At 38.9% G+C, this 25,598-nt stretch overlaps 1 protein-coding gene across 2 annotated transcripts in view; it reads right to left on the minus strand.

The window, feature by feature from the left end:
* Positions 1 to 25,598, minus strand: part of SPSB4 (splA/ryanodine receptor domain and SOCS box containing 4) — a 186,034-nt gene that overhangs the window by 158,333 nt on the left and 2,103 nt on the right. The window contains exon 1 of one of the 2 annotated variants that reach the window (XM_074592555.1): positions 18,431 to 19,046. Coding sequence is in view for 1 of the 2 variants with exons in the window: in XM_074592560.1 (XP_074448661.1) it covers positions 18,431 to 18,595 (165 nt within the window). In the remaining variant the exon portion in view is untranslated. Of the gene's footprint in view, positions 1 to 18,430; positions 19,047 to 25,598 lie in introns of those variants that run through there. The other variant, XM_074592560.1, reaches the window with a different exon arrangement.

The following is a 25,598-nucleotide window of genomic DNA, read 5'->3' on the forward strand; positions in this document are numbered from 1 at the left end:
AGCAGAAAAAAAATAAGCATCCACATATATCTTTTGCAACATTACAGCATGAATGTTTCAAAACTTTACAAGAATAACTAAAAAGAGTATATGATAGATAGGCAAAGTCCAGCTGGTCGTAGCAGACTTTTTAGATCTAATGCCTAACAAAAGAGAAAAAAAAAAACAGAAAAAAAATAATGAAGAAACAGAAAACATGAAAATATAGTTAACATGCTCATTTGAAATACTGGCTAAAAGAGAAATTTGGGAGATTTGAAATTTAGAAATATTTACTGTAATAACATTAACAATGAACAAGTGTGGTTACATAATTAAATTACTGTGAAATTAAGTTCATTTGAAGAAAGACAGATAAGTAAAACTATTGCTTTCTAAAATTGGTTTTCTTATTGGGAAATGAATTCATTATAAGACACAACCATATCTAAGCATCAAAGCAATGTAGTTATTTATATAATTGCAATTTTGTTATTCATGGGGGGGAAAGCATTTAAGGCATTAGCTGTTATCACTGATCAACTCAACTTTAAAACTGATTGTTCTATTAGGAACAGCTGAATCAAAGCAGACAAAAAAGCAAAACCATATATATGCACGATTTAATATTGTCTTGCTATTAAAGCACAGCTTTCAAATAAGCTACTACTACTCCAGAAAATGAGCGAGTCTGTCACTGACTGAGAACCTTGTCCCAGTACATGATGAATGTGACACATTAGCAAGGAAGCTTCTTAACAGCCTGGTCTTTCGATACTGGCATGATCAAATCATTGAATTTTGACATTAATGTGTCACGCCTTGAACTCTGCCTTGGAGGCACCAGAGAGGGTAACACCACCGATCTCTAACCCCTGCATTTCCCAAGGCCGCAGCTGCTGAAATTATACTGAAATTGGTATATATGGAAAAATCACACCAAGTTGTACGCTATTTTATATACACCAGTAAAAAGTTAAGATTCCCACCAGTCAGAGAGTTATGCTGTTTAATTTAACACCTGAAAGCTTATTAGTTTCGCACATTAAACTTATCATTGCCTCATTTTATGCTACCATTGAAACTGAACAGTTTAACTCCTTTCCTAATTATTACCACCAAATAATACTTGGTATAGGAAGTTGCAGTACCATTAATTATCTGATAATGCAGAACATCAAGATTTTAATGGAAGCCACCACATCTGAACTGCTTTAGCCTCCTCCTTTGTCTCTTGCCCAGCAGTAAATGCAGCATATTCTGGACTACATACCCATGTAATCTTCATTCCCTTTCAAAAAATGTCAACTTAAAGTTATTACTTTTCTGAAATACTTTTTATATAACACTTGGCACCTATCAGTGAGGCAAAACCCACATTTGCATATTTACTTTTCATGAAAGCAGCATCTGAGGCCAGCCCAGAAGCTACTAACAAAGGGACCTGCAAAAATTCACAGAGCTCCAGGCTCCCTTGTGTGGCTGCTACTGTGGGTTGAGTTGCTTGAAGGTGCTGCGAATGCTCGCCATCGCTGGGGTGCTTTTAGTTTTAAAAATAATGCGTCCATGCCACATGAAAAGAGGGCCCTATGCATATCGTGAGCATGACAGACTAGATACTGCCAAGAGATCAGACTCTTTATAGATATATTTGTGCTTCAGAGAGGCAAGTAAAAAGATCTTGGACTCTCCACAATGTAACTGTGCCTTGAGATCCTTAGTATTTTTCATCTTTATATAAAATTTTAGTTTAAACAAAGAAATGCTTTGGAAGATTCAGCATTTCCATCTTAAATACTTCAAAGGTTTTTGTCTTTGAAGAAATTAAGGTACTGATTAAGCAGTGATTTATTCTATTTCCTATTTTTGGAGTCAGCTATAGAGATCTTAAGTGTCCTTTAAAATGGATACATATGGCCATGAAAATAACCACTAAGGCAATTGTGGCTTTCAGAGAATTTTCTACAAGCATTATTTACAATTTGTTTTAATCAGCAGAGGCAGCGTTAGCATCTGCACCATAGCAATGTTAATCAGAAAATGCAACACTTAATTCTGTCAGTATTCAGAATTCTCTCTTCTAAAAGCTCTCCAGTGTTTAGGTATCTTGGTACTGTAATTTAGTGTTCAACTGGCTGTAATTAATCAAGTCATGATGTAATAAAAACACACGGATGTTTCCATTCAGAATGTTCAAACAGTAAGTACATACTTAGCCAAGGAATCAAAATCTGCCTAGAAATGTTTACAAACCCCACTTAACTTACTGACATTTTAAAATGCCACGTCCTGCACATTTATGTTGGTGCAGGCAATGAATTTTCTCATACGTAAAAGACCATCAAGCCACGCTGCTCTGACAACTGAGTACCTGTAGTAATAACAGCAACCTCACAAAATTGTACTTTCTCATTTAGAAAACATATTTGCTAAGATTCCAGATGGTTAAAAGCGTTAGAAACATGGGGACTGGGTTTGTCAATAAGAATAAATTCATCAGGGTGTTAATTTATCATCCCACATTTTTACGGTTTTGCCCAGTCCTCCTTCACTAGCCCAAGCGAGCGGCTGCCATCCTCCCTTAGCTGACAGGCACACGCTAACTGACACTGCAGTAGCAAGTTAGCTACTAAGAGAGCACATCTGCGAACCAAAATGAACCATATTCACATCTTTGGCTTAAAATATAGGTATGTACTTTCAGACTACCTAAGTTCCTAACGAAAAGTGGCTGAACATTGATTAGAAACAGAGATGCCTATAGAGCAATCCAGAACCACCAAAACACTGAACCAGCTTCTGAAAGCATCTCTCTCTTCAGAGGCCAGCACAATCAAGATTTTAATTTAGGGACCACAGTTCATTACGTAAAATTAGTTACAAATAATGGTGATTCAAACTACCTAAAATTCATTTCCTAAACTAACCAAGGCCAGCTCTGTGCAGAATCATTTTGCCAGTATGACAATACTAGGTTTTATTTGTTTGTTTAATTCTGACTGTGTAATCACAGCCATGAAATATTTTTACCTGCAACACCTTAGCCAGCAGAGTGCATATGCTTCCTCTCTCCAGCAAAATAAGCTGTATTGCCAAAAGGCAGAGTTTGGCTAATGTAATTACCACTATATCCAATATTCCTGCATGCATAGACAAGATAGTCACGGTTGAAAACTCTCTCCCACCCTTGACCACCACAGCTTTGCAAGAAGTCATCTGGTAGCAAAGAATTCACATTCAGTATCTAAAAAAATAAATACTTCTTTCTGCTACTGGCAGTTTGTTTCTGTCAGTAAAGTTGACAGATCTTGTTTATCTCGATAATGTTTAATTTTTACAATTACCTTGGATATTGCTGGGGGGAGAGATTCTAGCCCCCCACAGGCAAGATTTTCATATTTTATGTGTTTTGTGAGCCTTTGTTATCATTTGCCCATATTCTAACCTCTGTATGGCTTGACACTGGTACATAGTTGTTCCCAAATTAATGTCTTCTCTAAGTTTTACTAGCATGCCATTTCCTCCTTACAGGTAAGTCACAAGACAGTTTATCAGTCCGGACCTAACACTGATCCCCGCGATCTCATTCCTGCCTCCCTACAGTTCAATACTTTTCTTGCTGTCATTACTCTTTTTCTCCTGGTCAAACTACTGGTAGAGTGAATTAGCAGCTACGCAGCCACGTTACCCTGAAGGGTATGAGTGAATGGCTCTCAGAGGAATGCAGACCTCCAAAGAGAGTAGTCGCGCACATCTCAAAGTACTTCTTCAGTGTCTGTAGCCCTGATGTCTCACTTTCCCAGTCCTGTTCCAACCAGAGTTTTACACTGACTTCAGAGTAAAACCAGGGTAAAGAAATGATGAATTAAGCCCTTGGTGGAGTAAGCAGAAAATAACACGAATACAACAAAAAAGCATTTCCATTAGGATGTACAACACAAATCTTTCTCTATGACCAAACCCCACTAGTTCAGCTGTTCCAGTTATGCCAAACACATTCATACAACTTGGTAAATGCATTGTAAAGGTAAAGCAACATCATACTCTTCCTAAAAGAGGGGAAGTATGATGTAAAGTGACACTAAACACATTTAAGAAGGAAAAAAGAAAAAAAGAAAAAAGCTAATTAAACTTTTGGCCATCAGCCCAGTTAGCATTTACTCCAGGGAAGAAGAAAAAAAAAAAAAAAGGTGCATAAGATTACACCTGGCCTGAAAAGCAGAAACATCTGCTGAGCTCATAAATTATTGGATTAGTTCTGCCCCAGGAAGCTTGGTATACATACCCTCTACAGACCAGTTTAACTGTGCACAGTAAGAAACAGAAGAAGTTGTGCTGAATTAATTTCCCATTAGAAACAAGGGAGGGGAAAGAAAAACATGCTTAAATGCTGAGTGCAGTTTCCTTCCACAAACTACAGCATAGTTTGCATTTGACACCACACTTCTCTGAAACACTTAGAAGGATAAGCTGTCAGGACAGCTTGCAGAGATAGTTCAATTCGACAGTTCAAATGGTTCATCCATTTTGTGTTTGTTTTAACTGAACTGGCTGACATGCTACTAGTAATTTTTCCAAAATTTCTTTAAGGCAGTCTGTGGAAAAACCCCACAACCAATCAAAAGAAAAAACACCCCCAAGCCACCGAATTCCTGCTCTGAACTCTACTGAAATTGGGACTGCTTAACCAGGCCTTTTATATTTTTGCAGCCAAATTTGAAAAAAAATACACTTGGGAACCAAAGAGTCAAAAGGGCCTGGAGTAATCACCTGAACTTACGTCTCTGGTCCCTTGTATCTGTAAGATTTTACACCAGAACTTGGTAATAGAGATCCTCACTGTGCCCCTTCCTACCCTGCCCAGTCTGAACACGTGCAAAGCTGTGGGTGGGGAAAAAAACCAACCCAAACAACCAAAAAGGGGGCTTTGCAGTCCCAGTGCCCCCACACAAGGGGAGTCCAGACAGCATTAAGTTATGCAACGCGATGGATCTTTCCTCTATGTCTGTACAACATTGCAGGTTCCCTTTACTTCCCTCCATCATGCTCATAGGATTTGAGAGTCAGAGCCTGGAACAGAGAATCTGAAAATTGCAAATGCCTGGTGTTATGAAGGACACAAGACAGAGCTAACATAATTTGCTACTGCACTAGTGTGCTGCAGCTCTTCCTCATCCATCACAGCATGAGAATTTGGTCCTGTACTGAGGCACTGAGGACTTTGGGGCTTGTCCCTGAATACCTCAGGATAAGCACAGAGCTGACAGTGCACATCCATGCAGGCATGAAGAGCAATTACCTTTACACGAACAGATTTTGATCCCTCTTTACCAGAGTGCAGTGCTCACGTTTTACATAGACCTTCAAGGATTTAGTCTCTCGTCACACTGAGTTTCCCTGTTTGGTTGTACTCTGTCTCTTCCCTAAACACTTTTGCTCCATTCTAAAGACAGCGAAGGGTCTTCTCCATTACTGTAAAATACTAATGCATTTTTTAAATTTTTCAGGAATCTGAATACATCCTAGTTTTATCCATGAACGGAACCCCAAAATTATTCTTAGTCGTGGCATGTAGAAGAGGAGACAGTCTAAAACTTCTCTGTTCAGTTTTCTTGAACTAGTAAGTAGCCTCACAGGATTCTCTTCTCTCTCAGGTGCCTGTATTTCTCAAACTGGGTGGGAGATAACAACGGTGAGTACACTAAAGGCATTTCAGACAGGCAAATATGGTAAGTCAGTATTTTGCCATGCTGTAACTTGAAGATGAAATTGGCACAGCATTTTGGTTTGAAATGTTGCTGCTTAATCACATTTAACTCTAAAAAGTGCAAGATTTAAATATTTTTCGCTGGCAAACTCAGTTAAATTCCCTGACAGAGTTAGAGCTGGATGTCACAGGCCAGACTTTTCAATCTAGCAAGGCTGTCCTGGTTTTCTTCTTTTGCAGGTTAGTTAGGGAAGAAGCCATCTTTAATTGATGCCCCATCTATTAATAACATTTAAATAGATTGGCATTGCTACCCAGCTTGTTTTGAAGAGTGACATTTCCAGACAAATAGTAATAACCAAAAATTATAAATTCATCACCCTAATTACCACAGCTCAAATTTTAATTGATCCTTTGAAAAGTGAGACAGACCAACAGTCACAGACCAACCACTCTATAGGTATTAACTTCTTCACCTACATGTTCTGGGTGAACACCACATCATATCATTAGGTAAACCATCACTGGACTACTTCCAAGGTTATATCCTTCACAGCTGTGAACAGGCAAAGAGCAATATGAAAAAAAAACCACACAAAACCCCCCACATGGTGAAGCAGAATTTGATTTGCATCAACCAAGGCACAAAAGGGCCGTAACTTGAGGCTTGCCAGTAATAATTACAAATCATCTTACAGACACCAAGTATGATGAAAGTCATTCCAGTTAAATGCTCATGAACACCGAGCATTTGCAAAGAAAAGAAATCTTCAGAAAGTCATAACACTGACAGAGTTATTTATTCTCTGTATAGGAAGGTGGTGCTGTTTTTCTTACATGGTTGGAATTAATGCAGGCAAGAAACAGTACAAAGAAAACGTCAGATGTTTATGCTTTTTAGAACATTTGAAGTTCCTTCCCCTAACTTGCAATATGATTTTTTTTTTAAGTAAGCCATTCATAGCCCATCCTAGAGGATAAACATTTCACTATGAATTCCTCCTGAACTATAAAGGTCATAAAGGAGAATTCAGTACACTGAAAAGCATCAGCCCTAAATGCTATGGTCATAATGCTGCCTTCCAGCTTCAGGCCCACTGGTATCCCACAGAGAAGGTATCTCTTGTCTAACGATAATTCTTTCTACGCCAGCATGTAGGAGAAATCAAATCATTTGTCTCTTGCACTGATACTGTACTCTTTATTTAAAGGTCATCTATAAATTTTGAACTTTCAAAAGCAGTAGGTGTTTCTAAACAAAGTATTTCTAAATAAAGTTCTACTTGAGAATAAAGAAGTACTTCAAATATTTTTCTAAAGTATGCCTTCAAGTTGTCAGTCAGTTTCCAGTTCAGCTGAGGTAAACAATCTATTGGAAATACACTGGATTTTTCTCTTGCAAACATTCAAATCAGCACACTGAGGCTTTGCTTTTGTTTTTGCAAATATTTGGTGTCTGACAACTAACCCTACCACCAACATCCTTGCAGTTTCATGACTGAATTTGTGGGAGAGGGTTGAAAGCACAAAATCTTGTTTCTGTTACAAGCAGGAGTCACCTTTGCCTTACACCTCTGATCACACCTGAGCTAATTATACTGCTATTTGCTACAAAGAATCAAACACTTTGTGGGCTGATGACTGCAAACAGAAAACCCAAGCAAGCCCTGGGCAACGCTCACAATCTACCCTAAACAGGCAGCTTCTCCCTGATGAAGGTCCTCGTGACACATCACGGCAGGAACGATGGAGCAGAACTCGAGTCTAGAGAAAGCTTTCCTTTTGAGGAGGCAACTATACATCATGTCATTGCGATCTGACGATGTCTAAAAATTACTGTGTTCCTGATGGCCCCAGAGGAAAAGGGAAAAAAACACAGACAATTACAGAACTCCCTTTCAAAAAAACCTCCCAAGCAGAAGTCAGCATAGTTTTGAGGAATTGCCTCCATTTCTGCAGATGTGATTTTTTTGCCCACAATTATGTCCAAGTGTAAATTATAGGCCCAACCCAATACTTACTGAAGTCAATAGAAAAAGGTTCTATTGATTTCGGCAGGGTTGAGATAAAGCCTACATATCAAAGTGTAACTGAAAAAAAAATAAATTAATAATTTCCTGCAAAAGTGCTGCCTGGACCTGCAAATAATTGCAGATTCCAAAGTCCTCAAGTTCTAAGTCCTCAAAATAAGAGATCAAATAGAGTTACATTTAAAAGTCAGGATGAATAGCTGTCAGCCCAATGGGTTGACAGCACTTTATTACTGTTGTGGAAGAAACTGATTTTGAATTATTTACTCATGCAATTATTTATAATCATTTTGCAATCCACCCTGTGTCTTTATGACCACATATAAGTAACTTCAACAAAAGGAGAAAAGGGAAGAGAAAATGGATATTTCACGCCTTAATGATGTATGCAGTGGGTGCCTCGGTAAGTTTTCACAGGACATAGAAAAAGAGGAGACTGACAAGCCTACAAAAAAAAAATAACATTTGTTAACAAATATGTAATTTTATAACGCCTGTAATATTTGAGGCCAGCTTGTCCGACTGGATAAGCAGTCCTTCCACACCTAACTGAGTATACACCTCCTCAAGTTCCCCCCCAAGTGCTTGGGATAACCTCAAACTCCCAGTGTTTAAAACCGACAAAAAGAGGCCCACAAGAAAGAAACAAGCCAGGCCCCACAGAAGGTATCAGTTATGCCCTGAAAAAGGCCAAAATCAGCAGCTACTTTCTAAAACTCTGAGCAAGGCCCCTGGCCTCCTATTCTTCAAAGTCAATAGTCAACAGATTATCAGGAATCATAGGTGAAACAATACAAAGAAGCAAGGAGCGTACAGAATATAATTTTGGGAAAAAAGTAGTTGAACATTTAAAAATTTAAGTAATCTGAGGCAGGTAACCAAGGAGAAGGAACTAATACAACATACTCTGAACATATTTTCTGCCCCAACACAGGCAAATAACACCATGACGATTGCTGTCTTACTATCACCACAGTCACAGCAAAGCATTGACACCACATCTGTTTCATTAAAAATAAATGATCGAACATAGGGATTATAAAACTTTATACTTCCATGAAAACAACCATTATTTTTAAAATGTACCTCAAGGTAACAGGGACTCACCACATGTACTGCTTTCCTTTCTAGCACAGGGAGTGTATATGGTAACTAAAAATTTGCTAAATTAAAAATCCTAAACAGACCTAGCTTTAGTTTCATAGATGTACTAATTTCCAATAAAACACACACTTGTTTTGCTAAGGATGTTGTTGTTTATCTGATAAAATAATACAAGTTTGATATTTATTTTAAAATAATATCCAGTGCTGGGCCTCAGACAGAATTATTAAGTATTTAATGCCCTGACTCTGTTGAATGAACTGCACTGAATTAATTTAGCATGAGTTTACACAGCAGTCTTGCCAGAGTCAGCAGACTGGATTACTTATCTCTTCAGATTACTTAAAGGAACCAGGCTCACCAGCAACCAAAGGAACGTCTAGCACCTGAGGCTCAGTAAGTTCATTAGGAATGTTCAGTTTAAGACGCTTATCAGAAGACATGAGGAGAAGGAAGCTTAGTGAGGAACAATAGAACATGACCAAAACATACAGACTACCTTCTCTTTCCCTTCAACTGCAAAAACACGGATAACTGTGAATGCATCCATGATCAGACCCTAGATAGCTCTGAAACAAAGAAAGGCATAAAGATGGCAAAGTTTACATTTTATATGTTATTCTAGGTAGGTATAAAATGATTCTTAGTTTCCACAGTTGGGGAAATTAATTCTGGTTTTACAACTCTGTGCCAAAACCTTTTTGAAGGTTATACAAGCACATCCAGAAGTCTGCATTCAAGACGTTCCAGGTTCCCAAGTGCCATTTTCACAAGCAACTTTGGTACTTTATCCCCAAGTCCCCCTGATCTTCAGAAGCCTTTTAAGGTGGTTTTGGAAGCGTTTCAAATTAACCACAGATAATCACTGTTGCAATTACTGCCTCTTCTCTTTTCCTCCTTGTTCAAAAGAATACCTTGAACAAGGACTTGGCTCTTAGACTGCCTCGTGAGACCAATACTACAAGATTTGAATAGAAGAATTTTTAAACATACTCATTTGCAAATTAGCTTTACTGCAATTTCCTTTGGAGTAGCAAAATAAATGCACTCTTAGAACATTTGTTTCAGTATAGTTTGTTGCCAATGTAAATTTTATGAGAGGGAAAAACCGACATCAGTAAACCACCACGCAAGACACAAGAAAGTGTGATTAAACGTCTTATTTCCCCACCTGAAGTGACACAATATTTTATTCTAACATACAGTAAACACAATTTTAAAGAGGTGGGGGTGAGACAGCTTTGATATAGATCAACCTCTTCTCTAAAACCAAGTGGGTCTGTGCAGCAGTAAGAAGAGGTCTGTTGAGGGCAGATGCTAACATGTCCCTCTATTCCCCTCCACTGACAAGAGCATATTCTTTGGCACCGACAACCTGTAATTGAGCTGACTATCAGAGAAAAGTCGTCAGGTAAGACTAATGGCTCTATTTAACAGCAGTCTAAAGTAGCAGTTGTATCCTTCCAGAAAAAATTAAAGACAATTACTTATTTTTTAAACATGAGAATTAATCTTACTAAAAATCATTTTAATGAGTGGTAGTAAGAAACAGAGTCAAAACCAGGGTGGGGTACTGAGTATATTCAGAGTATTTAAAGTAGCAAATGTTTCTCACGATGAAAATATCTGTAAAGGAAATGAAACGGTAATGTACTTTTCCAACTCTCATCCAAGGCCACCAGCAGAGACCCTACCGGATGCTGGCAGGACATCCTCATCTTTATGAAATAATCTTTTCAGTCAAAACCATATATATCTGCTATCCTGAAGTATTACGCTATCTGATTATGTAAAATAATTACATTCCAATGTTAATTATCAGACATGAAGCTGCAAAGTCTGCAACGAAGTGTTTTATTCCTCTACACAAACTATATCCTATCTGTAGAACTATGAATATTTCATGATGTACAGTTTTCAGAAGCAAAGGTTTTATTTTCATTAACTTTTTCTATCTTCTGGTTTCCAAAGGTCTTTTAAATCTGAGTACTCAGATATTTCTGGAGTAAATAAATGCATTGTAATCATCTAAATGTGCCAGGAGGTCATTTGTTTGAGCTCCAAAACCTTCACATATTTTGATTTGTGAATATTAATTCATACTTCTTACTCCTCTTGCACTTAACAGACAAGATTTCACATGGACCAATAACTGGTGCACAAATAACTCATTGTGCAGGAAGTCCCCCTGACATAAATGGATACATGATATTACTACTGCCTTCATTACTACAAAATTTATACGTGCTTAATTCCACATCCACATTTTCTAAGCAATCACTTGTGGATAAAGACACTAGAGCTTGTAAGGCCATCTCAGTGCGCATAACTGCAAGCACATACAGTTTTTGAAGAATCTAACTTTTAAGAGAAATAAGGGTATTGGAATGGCTCAAGAAATGACACTATTTCATAAAAGCACATGCTTTGCAAATACATCCTAGAATAACAAAAGACACATTTTGAAAGCTTCTGTAATAAACATGACATACATGCTCTGTGTGTACACACTAAACACATTTGTATCTAAATAAAGGATACATACATGGATACTTCCATGTCTAATTAAAATGTCATTTGAAGAACATGTCAGTAACAAAGTACAGCATAAAAAAAAGTTAAGAAATTACAGGCTGAGAGTTGCACATGCAGTCCACTGACAGCACAATTAGCTGCGGGGAGAAATTATACTTGCTTACATAGTCATAAATAGCCAGCACTGTGTTGATGAAAAGCACCTGAAACTTGCCAATTCGCAGGCAGTTTGTTGTCTTCCAGGTATTATCTAAACAGAGAAACTTGCTCCAAGCGATTTCCTATTAAAAAAAACCCAAACATCCACTTGCACAACAAGTCAGAGGAAGGGAAAAAAAAAAGACTGTGGTATTTCTCTGCGATGACAGTGCACACAGCTAATTTTCTTCCGCAAGTATCACCTCTGCTTTCAATGAGACAAATAACCAGATAAAGTGTCAAACTTGTTTCAGTTGTCCAGGTGAGATATTGGGAAGGAAGAAGAAACCATGAAATTACCTAGGAAGAGTCAATAACATGTTATTTGACTTTACAGGCAGAAGTAAATATCATTCAAGCTGTAACTGAATTAATGCAGCATTTTGGATACACCAAATTTGCATAGGATTTGCTGTTGCAGGAACCTCTACCCTGCAGTGTTAAACCCAGTCTCCCTTGACAGTATTTTTGAACTGCTGATCAGGCTCCCTGCATGAACAGACAACAGTCTCACTCCTCATCCATTGACATTTCACTCACATTCTCCGGGCACCAAGCAAACAATACAGGTATGCATAAACCAAAAATGTTATAATAGTTCTTGAAGGAAGAATAAACTTATATCTATGCTATTTATGCAAAAGGGAGATGAAATAAGCACTGACTAAAGTATGCTAGTTAAGTAGCAGAAAGACTTGTTAACAGGATTGACAGGATTGTCTGACTTGTTAATAAAAAAAGGAACAGTAAGAAAGGTCTGAGGGACAAAGAACGTCAAGAGTCTTGAGCACACACAACTAACTGGGAAATGAATGAGAAGTAGATGAAAATATATTAAAAATCAGAGCTACTTCACATCTGTAGCATCTGACTTCTGACAGTGGTCATCACTTATGTAAAAATGTGACTAGACAAAAAGGACAGCTTTTCACTTGACATACATTTGTGCACTAAATGCCCTGTGGCAGATCTGAAAGAGAGTCCTCATGAAGATATACCCGTTGCTTCTTTCTGTCTGCTGCTCTACCATACAACATTGAAGATGAGCTGACATCTCAAACCACATCAATGCCCTCCTGCAAGTGGCCAGGGCACCCATCGACTTCCCTTCTCAAGACTCCTCAAACGTAGGCTCACTGCAAACTGGAGCTATGTAAGAGAAGCCAACTCCAGAAAAAAAAGGACTTATACAGGAAAGAACAGACAGCCAGCGTGCCACACAGAATCCTACCTTGAAGAAAGAGAATAAACAGCACTTCATTCCAACTTCATCCCATACCGAAGTTTTACTCTTCTCTCATATACATACATTTTATGATAGCAACTTCACAGAACAACTATAAACTTTTCCCGAATAACTGCATTCAGGTAAACTTAACATCATCTACCATGAAGTTTGGTTAATTGTTAGTGCAACAGAATTACTGATAGAAAAGGATAAGGGAAAGGGAAAGGGAAAGGGAAAGGGAAAGGGAAAGGGAAAGGGAAAGGGAAAGGGAAAGGGAAAGGGAAAGGGAAAGGGAAAGGGAAAGGGAAAGGGAAAGGGAAAGGGAAAGGGAAAGGGAAAGGGAAAGGGAAAGGGAAAGGGAAAGGGAAAGGGAAAGGGAAAGGGAAAGGGAAGGCACTTCTACCATGTTTGCAACTCAGGGCTGACAACAAAGACAGGCTGGTAAAACAGTAATTACAATGTAAAAAAAAAAATAAAAATCACACTAATTCCATCTGAGTACTGTTTTTTAATCAGCAGGGAGTTTGCTTTGTTGGAGCAATTTATACAGATTTTAGATAATCTTTATTTTAGTCAGGACTTAAGAAGTCTCTCTGGAAATCTCCCATCTTTTCCCAGCCTTCATTCTTCTAGGAGAAGCAATTATGTTCAAAGAAACAACCTATGATTAATTAACCACCTTTTAAAAATGTACTCTCTACTTATCAGGAAGCATTCAGCTATTTCTAAAGTGGATATTTTTCTCAGCCAACAAGATAAAAATGAAGGGTATGGGTTAAGCACTGCTCTACCTCACCTTCAGATTGCAGGCTATCATCTTTCCTTCTGCAGGGCCTTGATCCCTTGAGAAAGCTTTGCAGCCTCTTGGCTATCCAAGGATCATCACTTTAACATCTAATTATCATTGTGAGCAGCCACTGTAAACATCAGCAAACTTCAACAGAGCTTCCAAAGGGCAATATGCAACATGGCACAGTCAGTTTATATTAAGGTTAATTGGTCTTTCAGGAACTCATGGTATCTGCTAAAATAAAATATAACTGTAGTCCAATAAAGTGATTCTGTTGCTTTGTCTCAAAGCTGGAAGACTAAAAACATTAGCTTCCTTCAAGGGCAAAAGGGAAGCATCTAGGGCATATTTGGCCGTAACTGATAAGTTCCACACTTACTTTGTTCAACAGATGTTTAAAATCATTTGCAGACTATAAAGCTGATTATTCAACTAGTACTCTGTGACCAGACCATTTCTCAGCAGAGTTTTAAAGGGCAATTTTATAAATAGACAATAGTCTTTTTTCTCTATAAATAGAGAATAGTCTCACCAAGAAATCGCACTTTTAGGTTTAAGAGGCATATAATAGAGCATGCCAAAAAAGTCAAACAACATTCAACTAACACTACAAGACTACTGGAACGCACCAGAACAGGTGTCTAGGATAATTTAGGAAATGTCTGCTGGAATTTTTGTTTTGTGCTGTGACTTAATGCAATAGCTACACCAAAGCTTTGAAAGTGAAACGTCAAAAAATGAAATGAAGACTTACCAACTTACTGGTTTTAATGCTGTTTTGAGAAGAAGGAAGGTTAAATTAAGTTGTAACAAGCCTAATTTTTCCTATAAACCCATGTAAGAAGGGGTCCATTTACATCGTTGGAGTGTCTCTGAAGTAATCTCTCCTTTACTGCAGTGATGAAAATGGCAAGCCCAAGGAAGAACGTGTTTGCTGCTCACATTGTTGGATATCAGTCCAGCTGTCGCTCAGGCTCATTATACCCACAGTACGCTTAGGAAGAGCAGAGCGAATACTTGCTATTACTGTATTGGTCAGAGCACGTGTATAAGAAGCTGTGCCCAAAGAGAAAGTGAGACAGGACCAAATTGCAGGCATACACTGTACCGTGTCTGGTATCGCAGACACAGATCTGTGTAGATTTTAATCAGAGTCTGCCTCGCAGATAAGTAAATTCTTAATACAATTTCTATCTTAGATCCCTTAAGAGAAGATCAAGAGTAACATCACTGAAAGCACATAATTCATATGACTATTACAAGACAAATATAAAAGAAATTAGAACCATGCTCAGTAAACTCTTCAAAATCAGGGTCTTTAACACACGCAACATTTATCTCAGGAAGAAAAACCACTACATATAATTAGAATACCTGCACTGAGCGCTGAGTAACATTGCCCCAGTGCTCGGTAAAAGCAACTCTCCTTTACACTTACTATTGCCTATGTAATTCTGTCTTATGGCTGCTTAACACATGTCCGATAAACAGGCTTTGAGACAGAAACTTTGCAGAAGTTGGTAGAAGCTTTATCAGCGATTTTAACAGGGGTCAGCCTTTTCACCATCAGAATCTGCAGATTTGTCTAGATTGACAAACTTACAACATTTTTGATTAGGCAAAACCACTCAACGGTGAGCTTATTAAATCCCAGAGTGGTTGCTCTCATTTAGAATTAAAGTAGCTTGCACTTTTAAAATTAATACAAACCAAAGGGACAGCACTTTAAATTAGACTAATTAAGAGCAAATTTAAAGCAATGCGGTTAAATCATCTAAAACACCTGGATGGATGTATCCCATTCAGAACTGACCCTCCCAGAAGCAAGCTCTGAACTGGGGGACAGATCCCTCTCTCACCTACTTCAGCATCTGGAACAGGCACTCAGAACTGCATGCAGTTTATCTGTGAAGATTAAGAAATTGTGTTGGTCTCAAAATCAGGGATTATGTATCTCTAACGCTGAAGAAGTCCCAAAGATAAATGGATGTAGCACTGGTATTTTAAAAGTTGATAACTCGTGCATGTTTAAAGTCACAGTCAAATACTTAATTCTGATGGATAGCCGAAATACTTTGCTTTACACTGGTTTAATGTGTGAGTTTAATTTATTTTACCAATAGTCAGAAACTCATACAATAAAACAAGCCTACATAATAAACCAAACCTTATAAACCAAAGCAAAGGACACAAGCACATGGAAAAGCCAAATAGTAACCAAACTAAAGAAAGTTTTACGGCCTGATGCCACCTAACCTGTCCCTTTGATCAGTAAATTCTAATTCTCCTACAATTAGTTAACATGTAGAAAGCATCAATTCCAGGCCTGCACCTAGAAAATAAGTTAGTCTTGGTTTTGGCAATTCACTACCTTTCTTTATGAAATTAAGGCAGAAAAAAAGTAGAATTGGTAGACTCGCATGCTAAAAAGAGATAGAAACTAGCACTGCAAAACAGTCCTGTTCAGGGTTTTTTTTATAATATCGCACAACTACAAAATTGCTCACTGTAAAATAAACAGCACAGCAACAGAATTTCTGCCTGCTTCTCTACTGCTTTTTTTTACTTTGCATAATCAGTAAGAACATCCTTGTTAAGGATCCACTCTTTCCTCTTCAGGTTTGATCCTGCTGCCACCACAAAGACTGACAAAACTCACTTTTCATTTGCCAAGCTCAGAATCAAAACACAAGCACAACCCAAACATCGAGCTTCTCTACAAATTCTTCTGCAACAGCATGCAACTTCTAAGGCCTTCCAGAATTAAATCAGGATTAAACGCCGCTAATGTCAACTGCAGATCTAAGCATAAGTCTGAATAAGTTTTCAGTGACACCAGCCTCTTTCTCCTAATGGTACAAAGGCATCTAAACTATTATAAGGCATTATGTAAGGAAGACCCTAATTTTGATTTATTAAAAGATGTGCTTACTGAAACATATGATTTTCTCATTTACTTCCACAGAATAGTAAGTCGTATGTAGGTTTTAATACACTCATGTTAAAATACATATTAGAACACACCTAGTGTCACCATCAACCATTCATTCAATCGGGCACATGGGCCCTTACCCATAGGGAAGCAGAAAGGCAAAAATCCAAAGGACTCTTTGCGCCACAAAACCCTTTCCAGAGAGGAGCGAGGGTTCAACAGTTCAAGAGTCGTGTGGGCTCTGAGAGCAGTAAACACAAGATCAAGCAACTCCACGTGGAGGTCTCTGCTTCTTCCAGATTCTCTGAGATCTCACAGCTATCGTATTTGCGACAAAAGGAAAATGAAAACCGGGATTATTCATTACAATGTATCTGCAACACACTGCAAACAAATGTTTGCTTTTATCCTGTGTATCCTCTTTTAAGCCCTTTATGTTCTGTGTCTTGAAACGCAACATAAAAGCACAAGATTAAGATACTTTAACTTCCTTGTCCAGCAATCAAAAAAAGCTAAGGAGATGACAGATTGAAGAAAACGATGAATGGAACCGTACATCTCTTCAGCGCGCTACAGGAAGCGCCAAGCTGCGCCGCAGTACGTGTCACGCTGTGAGAAATGGGGCAGCTGAAACACCATTTTGCCACGAGTGGGAGTGAACGTTGAAACACCATCCCAGAGAGCCGCTCTAGGCCATGTAAAAGCAGGTCACCCGTGGTGCTACGAGGCAATGCTACACAGCCTCCTCATTAGCGGCATTTAAATAATTCACTGCCGAACTCGTTACTGTCTGAAGGATGCTGCCGCCTCGCCGCGGCTTGGGCCTTACCCTTCCACACTGGGTTGTCACCAGCACATAAAACCCGTGGACCCTCCTCAGATGTCGTAGACATTGTTACTTAGCATGTGAAAGGTAACAAATGTCAGCAATAAAAGCAAAACAGGAGCAGAATAAATCAGATAATGTTAATGAAGTGCAGTGTTAAAAAAAAAAAAGGTAATTAAGTAGGCAGTATCAAATACCTTCATCCCTGATACCGAAGGGATTTAGCACATAACTGTCAAGACTTCGGAACAGAGAAATTTATATTTTCTTTCCCCTAGTGACAGAAAGGGAAAAAACACAACCCCAGCCGGAGGAATGACTAACACCGGGGCATTACCTGTGGCAGCGGCGGCAGCAGCGCAGCCGGCCACGCTCCGGGCCTGCCCGACACGACCGGCTGTGCCCAGCGCCCGGCCGGGCACAGCAAAGCCGGCCGGCACCTCCCTCCCTGCCGCCGGGGACGCTCCGGGTGTGGGGGCACCGCCCCCGCCGCCCCTTCCCGCCGGGCGCTGTGAGGGGGCGCTGCGGAGGAAGCGGCAAATGGCCGGGGGAGCCGGTCTGAGGGGGCGGCGGGAAACGCCCTGAGGGGGCGGCGGGGCCTCCTTCCTTCCCGTCGGAGGAATGTTCGCCCGCCGGGCGGGCTCCCCTCACCTGGGCGGGCTCACGAGGAGAAGAGGCGCCTTCTGGAGCCGGCAGCTGCCCCCGGCCGGCCGCGGGTGCTCGGCCTCAGCCGGCCCGAGTGGGCGGCCAGCGCCGGTCCGGGCCGTGAGGGGAGGCGACCCCTCAGAAACAGGCGATGGCGGGTTCGTTCAGCTCCCCCGGGTGATGAGGCCGGGCAGCGGAGGTGACAGCCCAAGGGTGAAGCAGGGCTAACGGCCACCGCTCCCCATCTCTCCCTTCAGAGCTGTCACGGATGAACACGTCGAGGCAGGCACCACTTAATCCCAAATGAGCATTTTCCTCTTGGATCGGGCACAATTTTTTCTGCTTCTCTGTCTTTCCCCAGCGAATAGCATAAAATGACACTTAACATTTTTACAAACTTTTAAAAAAACTTGTAAAGCTTTTAATTATGGACTAAAAAGAGTTTTACTGAATTACCTGTAGATCAACGTGAAACAGCATTCCTCTTGTCCACGGAAGCAGAAGGGGCACAGGTACTGGAAATAGATACCGAGGAATATGGAATGGCTTGGCATTTTCCAGGAAGATTTTAAGCTTGTAAATCTCAGTGAAGAACATCCGTCCCCATCGTAACTTATCCTCCTAGGTGTAAGAAAAAAAAAATTCAAGTAATATACAAATGAAAGAAGTTACCCAGAGATCACTAGGGAAATTCAACATACACTGAAGGGAAGTAAATGCAGGTTACATACTTTTCATATACTCCTATTATAAACCTGCCTAAGTTTTCCCTGATTTTTGAACAAATGTTCAGAGCTTGCATTCTAAAAAAATAAAAATGTTCCATTTTCGAAAGTGAAAGGAGTCCATGCACAGGCATCAGCACCCACGCGAGTGCACCCACAGACACCTAGTGAGAGCCACCTGCGATTCAAGCGGTATAAATAGGAGGCGAGGGTCTCTGCCCATCATCCATCCCTCCTGCTGCCGACTGAGAGGAAGAAGGACCTTCAGAGGGTGATTCATCCCACCTTGTGCAGACACTGTGGGCCTCTGCTTTACCTGCATGAGAAAGCTGGACAACTGGCCAACGCTAGGTGGGTATCTTTTTGATAGTTAACGCTTGGCAAAACGCATCCATTGTTCACATGCTGAAGCACAGTTAAGATATCAAAACCACTTCGCCCCAGCTCCATAGTGGCATTTGATGCTTGAAGCTTGGGGTTTGATTTCAGTCCTCCTGGATAATTGTGTAAGGACAGAGGGGGGTTGTGTGCATTCCAAATTAGGCACAACAAAACTACTGTATATTACCATGGAAGTTATATATTTTACACATACACTACATTGTTGATTTACAATTTTTTGAGATTTTTAGCATTTGTGTATCCTACCGCAATAAATCCTGGCCAATTTGGTATTACAAATCCAATGATAGTGTCCTGGAAAGTAGGAATGAGTTACATCCAATCAGTTGTATTAGAACATTATAAAAAAAATCACACAAAATAGCTTTTATAGATATAAATAATGCTGTGCTTTTAACTTTGAAAATGCTGTGATGCTTCATACCAGGACTGCAGCTGGGGAAAGGGGCATTTGATGTTTGGAAAGCGTGAGTATATCTGTTTTTTTCAAATGGTAATAAATGATTCTAATTCTGATGAATCATGACATACCAGAACCTAAGAATTTCACTGATCAAAGGCTGAATATTCCTGTCCTGAACCTCCCCCATTCCCAAGGGGAAATTCTGTATTTAGAGTAAAAGAAATGAATAAAAACCAAATCTCATTTATTTTTATTAACACGTAATGAAGGCTTGAAAGTTTCACTAGTTTGGAATGCTAATGTACTAGAAATGGTCCGGAGGGCAGCAAGTAGTTTAAGTGGCAAAGCATTCACAAAAAAAGGGAAATAATACTGATCTTTTGCCTGTTTGTTTGTTTGTTTTTTATATATCTTCTAAGTATTTAAAAGAATCAAATATTCTGATTCCTGATGAATTTTGCATAGTCCAAGTTAGGAAGCAGGATGTGTTTCTTAACAAGTCACTTTACACGGCAGTTAAGACTGAGAAAATTTGCTCACAATTTCACGTTAAGAAACAACATGGGGATGCCATAAATTTTAAACCCAAGTACTGCATACCCAATTTAAATTAGTACACAATACATGTACGATTACAGAATTTAAAAGTTTACAGTTCTGTATTAAAGTCAATCAACTTTAAGATGTATTTTAGTTGCCACTCACAACGTGATAATGTATTTTAAAGAGAACTCAACTTTGTTAGTGGAGCCTTGTCTAGCCTAGAGATTAATTTAAAGAGCTAACTCATAGCTAATAGCTATTATAGTTTCCTTTCACTAGCAGCTGTGTAGAAGTATCCTCTCAAAAATTACAGTATCGTGATGTTATGAAACCCACTCCAAATAACCCGTCTTCCAAGTTGCTTTATTACATAGTTCATAGTGACAGAAACCAGCAGAACTCCTGTGACACCTTGATCCAAAATCTGGCACTGGGGAATATCACCCTGTGGCACGTATAAAGGTACCAGTGGATCAGTTACATGCAGAGAACAAATCTGAAAGCACTACGTATACGTGGGTGTGTATGTTTGCGTACGTGCATATTATGTGCATGTACAGCAAGGTCTGTAAAACCATTGAGAAGCCAGTTGCAGATGGCTGTATGTGGCTTGTGTGACCAGAAGGGACAGAGACACACAATGCAGGAGCACAGAGCCACACAAAGCACCTGCAGGCAGTGCTGCATTTACTGGCTGCCTTCAGAAAATAACTGAGGAAAACAACGGGAAGAGTCTCCCTGGCTCAGCCAGTTCCAACCTCTCCATTCCCTAGCTGCCACCGAGTAGAGGCTGAGTCAGAGGGAATTTCAAAACTGTTTTCAAGGGTGCGCACTATGCACCCTAACAGGCCGCACACCAAAAACTAGCTGAACGCTTCAGAAGAAATGCTATTTAAAAGGTTGTCCAAGAAGATGAAGAGCCTCCATATGCCACAACAGAGATTAAGAAGAATCAAGAGCATCTCAGTGGTTACAGGAAAATACCCAGGCGATCTTGGAAAGGACAACAGAGAACAGAGATGAAACCAGTAATAACAAACCCTTCCATTGTTACCAAGGATGCATGCCAGTTCATTTTTATATTTGCTCTAACTTTTACAGTTACTCAGTGCATTTATCAGAGCAAGTTAACATTCTTCGTTCTTCAACACAGATATGCAGATTAGCGATATACAAAGGAGGCTCATCTGCAGGAAAGTCTTCTTACTGATGGGGCTTTTTGTCTGTTACTTAATAACAATGACACCTTTCATTGACAAAAATCAAATAAAAGGTTATAAAAAGCAACCATGTATACCTGCATTAGGAAACAGAAGCCTTCAAATATCATGAATGAATAAATGTATGCGTAATTTTGTCTGTTATTCAAAGAATAATTAGGCATACTATCATAAGAATAATAACCAAAAATAATACAGTCAGCATGTGAAAAAAGTTATAAACGTTCTGTGTGATTAACAGCATAATTGATATGCTTTGTAAGAAAATTTATTTCTGAGAATAAAAAGAGATCTGTATATTTTCTACATAGGCAAAACGCATTTGGCCCTTCCTTAAGCTAAGTTTAGCAGGAGACAAGACAGATTTCGGTGTGGGGAGGAAGAATAACAAAATCTTGCAAAACCAATTTATTGCACTGAAAATGAATAGAAATAGCAGTCTTGCAATCACAATAAATTTCTTCAAAAAGAGAGTAATAACCTGTTTAATTTCCCAATTCTAGAAAACGCTCATGTCACTGTAGTTTCTGCACATAATTAAAAAAAAATTGTAAGTTTAGCACAATATTCCATTGCCACATTAAAGATAAAATATAGCCTTTTTCTTGAACCTAAGCAAAGTTTTGCTAGGAACAAAATCTAATCTTTAAAGTACTGATAAACATTCTTGCAAATCATGCCATCGGTAACTGTTTGTTACTGATTTTGCATAATAAATCTATTACAACTTCTCTATTACTCAGTAAATAGAAGCGGTATTAGGAGACCAGGTCATCCCCAGTAGCACATGCTTTTTGCCCAAGTTATTAAAAGCTGTAGAGAGCCTTCTGAAGTCAACTTTATTGGTGTTACTGATGCATTTGTCTTGATTTATATTTATATGATCATCACTAAAAGTCAAGTTTATGCATATGACTACTGTAAGAGATAAAAACCCAAAACCTGTTTCCAATTAAAGTAACATTGTTGTGGATGACTTTGCAATATTTTAATGTATGATTCTTAGAAAAGCGAAATATTTGTTTTCCAACACCAGAAACTGCTTCCTGCAATGTTTCTGTAAAGTGTTTTAACAAAATTAGAGATGTGGCAAAAAAAGTAGGAAAAAAGCCTCCTATAAAGTATTGGTTTTTTACAAATCTCTGGCAGCTTAAGTTTTTGCACATTTTAACTGAGGAAGGAAATGATTCACATTCCTACAGTTTTCATCTGTGCTTTCCAGCATGGCCATATATTCACAGTCAGTAAATCCCACTGGAAAAAAAGCTATGTGCAACTTATCACACTACCCTTGTCTTATGCATATGACTTATAAACATACATTAGCACATTTCTTCTACTGCCATCTATTTTATTACTCCTATTAAGAGCAGAGCAGATAGAGCTGCCTTTTATTAAGGTTTTCAAATACTTCTATTATAACGTACTATTTTTTCACTTGAGTATAAGTTACTAAATTTCCAAGAGCTGGGGCCAGAGTTGTAAATCCTTAGGGGACGCAGGAACCTAGATAAAAATTGAACCCCCAGTGAATTTAAAGGAATAGCTTTTTAATTTTCAACTGCATAGCTCCAACCTCATTCTCTGTGTCACATCTAAACTTGAAGCAGTAAGTTCTGTTCAGTGCCAGGTTTCCTGTGCCAAACAAGTTTTAATTTACTGTCAAATCCTATACACTATCTTGTCACGAGCAGTTAGCTTTTTCATAAAATGCATATCGAGCTGAAATGAGAAAATAAACATAAGTCAATGAGCACTTGAGTGAAGAATTAAGTCTTATCACTATGCTATCTTTTTTTGATTTCACAGCTACCTTGTGATTACACAAATCTCACCTTGCAGTTCTTGACTTGCACACCATCAATGCGTATTTCTACATAACAGCCAAGAAATGGCAGTCCTTCACATAGTTTGCCAAACACAATAAATTACTAGTGTTAGTTCCATAGTGGGGAGAATTCATGCTTTGTCCTTTGAATGGATTAGTCTTCCAGCTATCACAGATGTCCTTAAAAATCCAGGATTGTATAATATAATCCAGTGTATTCAATAGGGATATTTTCTAAAAAACGTTGACTTCAGCAGAGGGGTTCAAGTCAGATTTTAAAAAGACAGTTAATCCACCAGTTTATATCCTTCCTATTATTTGACTATGTTGTGCTAATTTCCCATTCATGCTGTCTTTGAATACAAATACAAAATAAACCCTAATATCAAAACCATGAATACAAATCAGAATAAGAAATGTCAGGACCTATAAGTGTTCCCATTACGCCTGTATGCTAGTGGAGATAATTTTGGTGCTGCTGAACATGCAAATATTTTAAAGGAATTTGGAAATGAAGGGGAGAGAGCTTGCAACGGTAAATTGCCTATTAAAAGTTCAGCCTTTCTCTGCCACTGCTGCATTTTACCAATGGGTAAGAACTATCATGCCCTTTCAAGTCAGCCACGGTACAGCTCTGCCAATTTAGATTGCCAGGAGATAGGCACATCCTGAGCTGTCAGTGAGCAATCATTAAAAACGCTGTGAAATAATTTAATGAAATGTTTAATGAATATGCAAATGTCAGCCACGAAGATAACTCATATTTTCATTTGCTGGTTTAAGTAAAAGAATAAATTACTGAAAATAGAAGCAGGAGTCAGCCACCTGTAAATTCACTTAGAAAGGAAAGAACAGGAAATGAAAATGTTCTGTTCACTACCTCATAATATGACATAATAATGCCCAGGGCACCTTACCTGCAGCCAAATCTGTTCCTTTATCCATAAGACAACATCTATGACTCAATTATGTATGGAGAATGGTCCAGCTCCTCCTGTGTTCTTCCACCGAGAACATTTTGCAGGCTCAGAGATGTCCCAGGAGTGAAGCTGAAGACATGTAGGCTAGGACTGGGGAGGACGAGGGCTCGACAAAGGCTTACCATACACTGATCCTGTAGGACAATTTTGGGCTTGGCTGCCTTTGTACCAGAAGAGGTTCCTGAGGACAGTCTGAATCTCTTTCAACCACACCACTGATAAGGGGAACCTAACAGCGGCTGCCAGTAAACCCATGCTGGATTTAATCACACTAGTCTAGCACCAACTGCAAACCTATGCACACCCACGAATGCCTTCTACAGATGCCAGTACACTGAAGCCTGAGCAGCCGTTGGTTAATTTAATTAAACCCTTCATTGGCTTTTTTGCTGTATTGATTTTCCGTTTATCTGTCTGAGACCCGAGGCGACTTTGGGGCTGTTGATGGAGGCAGTACCAACGAGTTCATGCACACCAACGCTCTGAGAAATTAAGAGAATGCAAGATATGTAAATTTGCTCCTTCTGATATTACATGGTCTTCATTCAGCCAAAATGGCCTTTTTTTTTTCGTTGAGGAAACACTGAAGGAGAGCTAGACTCCGCCTGCATGGAGTAACAAAACAGGCAGAGGGCTCATTTTGAGATGTTTCACTAGGAAATTTGAAACCGATCCCGTCATGGAGAGTGATTTAATTATCATGGTGTCATTATGTAACACAATCATAAATGAAGCCAAATCTGAAAATAGCAAAATAATATTGTTCAAATACAGAACAATCAGGTATAAACTGAAGATGAGTTTCCAAACAGCTTGTAAACTAGATTATCTGAATGGAAGTAAAGTCTGTGTGGTAACCATCACTGGATTATAATAAAATGGCCTAAACCCTGAGAATTTGAGGTATATGATTTCACTTGTTAATTGCTTTTCCCACAAGGTGGTTCATGCCTAGTTGGAGTAAACTGGACATTGATATTGATGGATAGCAATTAGGTGGCTATGTAACACTTTGCAATTTTTCAATTCACATAAGAAACAACTGAGCCTTCTAATTCAACAGGTGTATTTTTTTCTTTCTGTCCTTTTTTAGACCTATACTTTTTTTTTCCATACCCCCGTGCTTGCCATATAAATAGTCAAGAGTAAATATGACAACATGAATTTTCAAACAGTCGGAATCAGGGTAATAGCTGTAATTGGCATTAGATATGCTTCAGCTGCTGAGGAAAAGATGGATTATTGCCATGAATAAACAGGAACCAAACTCCAACACAACATCCCAGTATTAATGTAATAAGCAGATATTTAGCAGATAAGATAAATCAGTATTTGTTATACTCTCGATTTCCATATACCATGGTCATAAGCCCAGCTTTTGAAGCAAAAGGAAGCCCAGCTGAAATATATTAGCTGTCTTTTGTACAACTAAGAAAAGCAGAAGTACTAATCAAAGTTGAAACATGTAACTTTGAATCAACTTTGTGTCGTGAAATAATACTGGCAATCAGAATTTACAAATA

Source organism: Larus michahellis, chromosome 6 (genome assembly GCF_964199755.1).
Source record: "Larus michahellis chromosome 6, bLarMic1.1, whole genome shotgun sequence".
NCBI classification, from domain to species: Eukaryota; Metazoa; Chordata; class Aves; order Charadriiformes; family Laridae; genus Larus; species Larus michahellis.